At 43.0% G+C, this 6,392-nt stretch overlaps 1 protein-coding gene across 1 annotated transcript; it reads right to left on the bottom strand.

Annotated features, from left to right (window-relative positions):
- Positions 1–761: 761 nt before the first annotated feature.
- On the bottom strand, positions 762–2,279 carry LOC307268431 (amphoterin-induced protein 2-like; the record flags this gene model as incomplete). Its single annotated transcript, XM_080051062.1, has 1 exon — positions 762–2,279. The coding sequence occupies one exon, from the start codon at positions 2,277–2,279 to the stop codon at positions 762–764; it is 1,518 nt and encodes a 505-aa protein (XP_079907188.1).
- Positions 2,280–6,392: the final 4,113 nt, after the last annotated feature.

Here is a 6,392-nt window from a genome sequence, read left to right as displayed (position 1 = left end):
AATTGTATTAGGATGGAGACATACATCTCACAGGCTGATATACAGTATCTAAACCTAAGAAAATAATACTAAACACAAGTCTGTATTACTTATTGCAAAGTCAACATTCTATGGGTGTCCACCTTAAAGTAGAAAGTATTAAAAAAATTAAATAAAGTGAGACATAGCAAAGCACAGTATTTTTACATTGCCTTTTATGAAGTAACTTTTACAAGGTTATATTTGATTAACACAATTTTAAGAAGGCTTGTAGCACAGTTTGGTCTGAAAACAGTCATATGACCAACATGTTTTGGAAATGATACTCTCCGCAGTACAGAGGCAGAATTAATACAACAAGGGTCTCTTCAATGGCAGTGTTCACAATGCATACACTGTATTCCCTCTAGCAGCTTTTCAAATCAGGTGCGGATATTATTCTCGGGCCCAATTTAAAACAGCACCCACGTTTGTATTATCTCTGTGATCTTTGCAATAACAATTTCCTGTGTTAACATTGAAATTTCCATATGATGAACTCTAAATAGAAAAAAACAGACACCAGTAACAGCATAATTGAAATTCTGCCTACAACACAGGACTGCAGGTTCTGCTTCAAACCAAACATCCAGGCCCTACAGAGCATACTTCACAGGGAATCACGGAACACTACTTCACATGAAATGGATTTTCAAATTGTGTACTGAATCATGACAGTGAAAAACAAACACTTGGGTTTGGGACCGCAGGAATACAGGAATGTGCAAATGTTTTTTTTCCTGTTATGCCATGTGAGCAGGGTCTGCGAGGGTCTGACCCACTGTCCTACTTCCATTCTTGAGAATTCCCTCAGTGGTAACATGACCTGCATTCAGTGCTGGTGTTTTTGGGCAAGCAATATCCGAGTCCCCTGCCTGAGGCTCTAGGAAAGCCACCCTCTTTCCATTGGAGCGCCGCTGTTCTGCCTCTACCTCTCTGGGGTCTGCACAGAGGGCGATGGCCCGTCCGCCGCACCCTCCCGATCCCCTGCCTCGGCCCCGGCACCGACAAGGAGTCAGGTAAAGGTAGAGCAGCACTAGTACAATGCTGACCACACAGGAAGCAAGGGTGGTGAACGCTGTGTTGAAATGCTCTGCACCGCTGCGCTGTCCCAAGCCACTGCTGGAAGTAGCGCTTACATTTCCAACCACAACATAGACCTCTGGAGACTCGCTGGGGTGGTAGGGGTGCCCACGGGCTGCCACACACCCATACAAACCAGAATCTTCCATCAGGGCCGCTCGGATTTCTAGGGTGCCATTGGGGAGAACTATTAGGTGTTCATTTGGATCATTGGTAGAAGTATTCAACACAGTTGTTGGCGTAATCCAGAATACCACCAGCTCCTCCTGGACTGGAGAAGGTAACCCTGGACATGGAACTCTTAGCCACTGACCAGGCTCGACCTGGTAAGTCAGCGCCCCAAGGGGCATATCCCATACTATCTGCTGGCCACAGTCAGACTCTGGTCCTGAATCTTCTTTACATCGGTATTCCCCTCTGAAATCCACCAAGGGGCGATACTGCTTCCACGTCCAGTACTCCAGCAAAGCTAGTAAAGCGCAATCACAGAACAAAGGGTTTTCCTGCAAATAAATTCCGTCTTGCTGCGTGAGAGACAGGAGGCTCTGGACGGGCATCTGGGAGAGCCTGTTGTAAGACAGATCGAGGAAAGTCAGATTGCGAGGCCCTCCGGGTTCCCAATAAAGCCCCAGGGGGAAAGCCACCAGTCTGTTCCCAGAGAGGTAGAGCCTCTGCAGGCTGTGGAGATCATCGAAGGCCCCTGGGTTAATCTCGGCGATCTGGTTTCCAAACAACAGCAGCTCTGTCAGTTCCTTCAACCCAGTGAAAATAGACGAGTTCAGGACAGTGAGTTGATTGGAAGAAAGGTCGAGGTGGAGGAGATGTGGCGTCACAGTGAAGGCATTCACCTCAATCTGACTAATGGAGTTCCTGCTGAGTACTAGTGTAGTGAGCCGGTCAAACGGTCTGGAAATCCAGCCCTCTGGCAGGACAGTGAGGGCATTGTGGCTGACGTCCAACCGTGTGGCGTAGCTTGGAAGATCAAAGGGCAACGAGGACAGATTGCAGCCACTGCAGGAGATGATATCACTGGTACAAAGGCAGTTGGGTGGGCAAGTTGCCACAGAGGGATGGAAGCAAAGACACAGGGAGAGCAGCAGCAAGGCTATGGCGGCAGGGATGTGACAGCCGCCTCCAACGTTGTTGTTGCCCACAAGCCGTGATGCAGTGGGACACATCCTGGTGTTCCCTCAGGATGGGATCTCAGGTTACGGTCTCACTGGGTGTACACATGTCAGGTTGACAAGCCTCTGATAGTGAATGACTTTTTGTTTACCAACTGAGAAAAGACACAGGAAGAGAGGAAACAAGGAATAGGGAATATGTAAAATAATCTCCTTCATTTTTTAGCCTAAATAAATGACTAGCCCAACTGGCATGACACAATGTCCCTTATTAACTTACTGTGCGTGCACTGAAAAAAAATCATGTGTTAATAAACAGCCTAGGTTCTGTAAACGGGCATGTTTCTAGCTAGGGATGGGCCCTATTTTTTACCATTCCCTCTCTTTACAAACCATTATACAGACCCTAAGCTGTGTATTAACACCATATTGTGTTTAGCTCACACACAGTACAGACAGGTCGTGTATCATGAGTAGATATTCACTGATTGAAATTAATCCATACACGTCATCCATACTCCCCACCCACACTATATATACAAGCTGATCAGCTCACAATTTATAAACAAACATTCACTTTTATGATTTTCATAAATATATGGTACTATTATTTCACCTGTGTTTAACTGTCTCCTGGAAATGATAGCATTGCAGCATATTGTAATACTCAATATCATATCACATCAAGATTATTTTAGAGCAATTAAAACTCGTGCCTCATAAGCAGCTGTTTTCTCATTGTTTTCATTTAAGCAGATCAATAGTAAAGAGTGGAGCATAAGTGAAGTTTAGAGCTGCATCCATTAGCAGGGTGATCGATTTGTTCATTAACAGAACATTATCGCCACCAACTGTATTAATAATTGAATAATACATTAAGACATTTCTTCAACAAAAATACCCATCATTTGGTACTCTAATGTGACAATTAAGGCATATCTTCGGCAAAAATACCCATCGATCTGTCTGTTCTGTTACGTTTGGCTGTTTTTCTCTGTTTGGTATAACTGCAAACTGGATGTGTTTTGGTTTTGGGCATGTTTTTGAGACAAAAACATAACGTTGTAAGAGGTGACTTTGGATTCAGAAAAATGTCCAAGGATATATTTATTTTAAATTATTTTAAATTAAAGCATTAGTGAGACAATACAAAATATTACAGGAGGTAAAAGTCACAAATTTGGTTATAGATTTTGTGCAAAATGTATAAATGAGTTCAAGATGAACTCCTAAATTATTAGTATTGGCATTCTATCCTCTCTCTGTGCAGTGATAAAACATTTATTTTTAAAGGATGTACGACTTTAGAGAAAAAGAGAAAAACACAACAGCCGACAGCTCACCTTCACGCCCACACTGCTGCCTGATCGTACCATCAGCTCAGTGTGCCTCTGCCTTCATATCCACGCGCGCACTATACGTCCCGTTGGCCAAAACTAAAATCCGAACCCGGCAACTTGATTCTTTTCGGGGCAAAGAGCTCCGTGTTCCCCTTCTCCGCTTAGTCTACTCCACCCCGAGTGCGAGCAGGAAGCCGGGGAGCTGCGGCTGAACTGTTCACCTGCAGGTCGGGATGCATGTTGTCGTGGGAGGGGTCGCCCTGACAGAGAGAGTAAACGGAACACAGCAGCAGCGCACGGCCAGTAGGCTACACCAATAACATGAGAGTGGATGCTGGTAAAAAAGCAAGGGGAGGGGACGAAGCGAGGGAGCAGCATCAGCACCACTGGCTCTAAGGTTTCTGATTATTTTATAACACTACTGGTGTAAAGGTGTTTTTGGCATGAATGAGTGTGGATTGAGATGCTGTAGAAACATCTGTTATAGGCTACAACTTCATGTGTATAAAAATGTGTATAAATGTAGCCTAATGTTATTATTAAAAAAAGATATAGGCTAAATAAATATATACATAGATAGGCCTTGACCAGACAGCAGATTAACGATGCACTGTACAATTTTCTATATACAATATAAAAAATGGTTAGGGGAGAACGGGGTAATCTGAGACACTTTTTACATTTGCTCCCCTCTAAGCGAGCTAAAATGATACATCACTCAAATTTACACATTTCCCATTAATTCAGGATGTTTCCTAGAAATGGGCATTAGCAGATTTTTTTCAAAACAAAGGGCAGTGAAAATATGATTGTTTTTAAAAAAGTTGTCATGTGTCTCACTTTACCCAAGCTGTGGGGTAAACTGAACCACTTACTTTTTACACTCTGAAACTACCATAACAGCACAAATTGTAGCAGTTAGAATCCTGACAGCTAGCTTGAAAACCAAATATTACAAAACTAATGTGTTGGACTAGTAACAGAATCATGGGGTTTGGTCAATTAAGCAAAACATTTTTCTAAACACTTGAAAGTAACTCTGATCAAATACAACATATCATTCATATTCAATAATTAACATTCAAATGACAGATAGAACCAGTTAGATTAAAACACAGTCTGGGGGTCAGAACACAGGACCCTTAGAGCCAGAAAGGGTTTGTGGGTCAGAGCAAAGGACAATCAGAACCAAAACAGTCTAGGACTCAGAACAGGACTAGACCCAGCTGTAATTTTCCATCTTTTGAGTCTTTTTTTCTGCATTTGTTTTATTGCGATCATTCATTGAATAAAGACATATTTCGTAGAGTCTATTGATGTTAAAGGTCACTCTCCTGTCCCCCTCATACATACGTGCCAAACCATGCCCTTGCTGACACCCCTTCAATCATCAACCCCCACCTCCAGCCCACATTGTCTTTTGTCTTTTCAAACTAGTCTCCTTGCTACCTCAAATATAATGGATTCATTAAAAGAAGGCACAGCCACTGTCTCACTTTACCCCACAGCATTTGTCTCACTGCCACAATTTGAGAAAATACTACCTATCTCAGCAATTCAGGCTAATCTTCAGTTATCATCATCACATGGTTTCATATGTTGGTAGTTCATCAACATGTGTGATCTAAGGGTGTATTCACACATGGAAAGTCCGCTAGTTCACTTGCTTTGGTCCAGACCAAATAGAATTTGGATTTTTTTTTTTTGGTGTGGTCCACTTTCATATTGCCCCTTTTGCAAGTGAACCAGCATTACGAAGCAAAACCACACGTGATCTGAGGTCATTCATTCATTGGACAGACATTCTGGGGTGGGGAGAAGCAGGAAGCACGAAGTTAAAACTGCGAATTTATCATTGATATAATATGGGGTGAAAAATAATAGAAATGCCTACATCTAGCCTATAAATAAAGAAGAAAAACATCAAATTATTGTTGTTTCATATGGTTATAATATGTAGCCCTATGACAATGCCACGTTATGTGGCTTTTAGCCTACGATGTGAAACATCATTTTTACTGTATTTTTGCTGCTGGACGCGCGGCTCGCGTGAAGAATAGGCTCAAACTGAAACACAGCTGATTAAGCTGTGTATCAGCTGGGTGTCAGTTCGGCGCAGTTCAGCACCAAACTGACACGGGGACAGTATTGACGGTCCCGTTGGGAAGAACAATAAAAACACACACTTCATGCAAAGCGCAGCGTGAACCTGTTGGCACTGTAGGCTACGGGAGACGCTCCTCTCCATCTGATCACTGATCCGCACGCGTCATTATCAAATGTAATATTTTCGCTCGGGGCTCCCGGTCAAACCACAACTAATCTTCCTAACAATGGCGACAACAACACTTTCCCATAATGTGAAGCTGATGGCGATTAGAAAAGGCGCAGTGCTTCCTGCAATTGGGTCGGATCGAGTCCGGCCAAATTCACACCACAAACGAACTGCAGCAGAGTGCGTTTTGAAGCGCATCGAGACTACCTCTTCAGCTGGGTCTCGGAGCGTTTGTTTGGTCCGCCCCCGAGTGCGATTGCTGTATTCACACCTGTCTGAAAGATGCGCACCGAAGGTGGAAGTGCATCTGAGTTTGTTTCAACCGAATTAAACACAGCATGTGTGAATACACCCTAAGTGTTTCTATCTGAATCAATTTGATAGACACAACAATCGATTAAGTTGACAGCAAGAAAATTTACTTTTACGTACAAAACATTTATTTTTGTGAAAAAAACATGCTTACAACATCACCATGAGGTCCTCTCTTTCATAGCCAAGGGGAAATGAGAGGGGCTTGAAAACATATATCTCACATGACCAAAAATGTGT

Source organism: Ammodytes marinus (genome assembly GCF_949987685.1).
Source record: "Ammodytes marinus genome assembly, chromosome: 22".
Lineage (NCBI taxonomy): Eukaryota > Metazoa > Chordata > Actinopteri > Uranoscopiformes > Ammodytidae > Ammodytes > Ammodytes marinus.
This window is presented reverse-complemented; position numbering and strand designations above follow the sequence as displayed.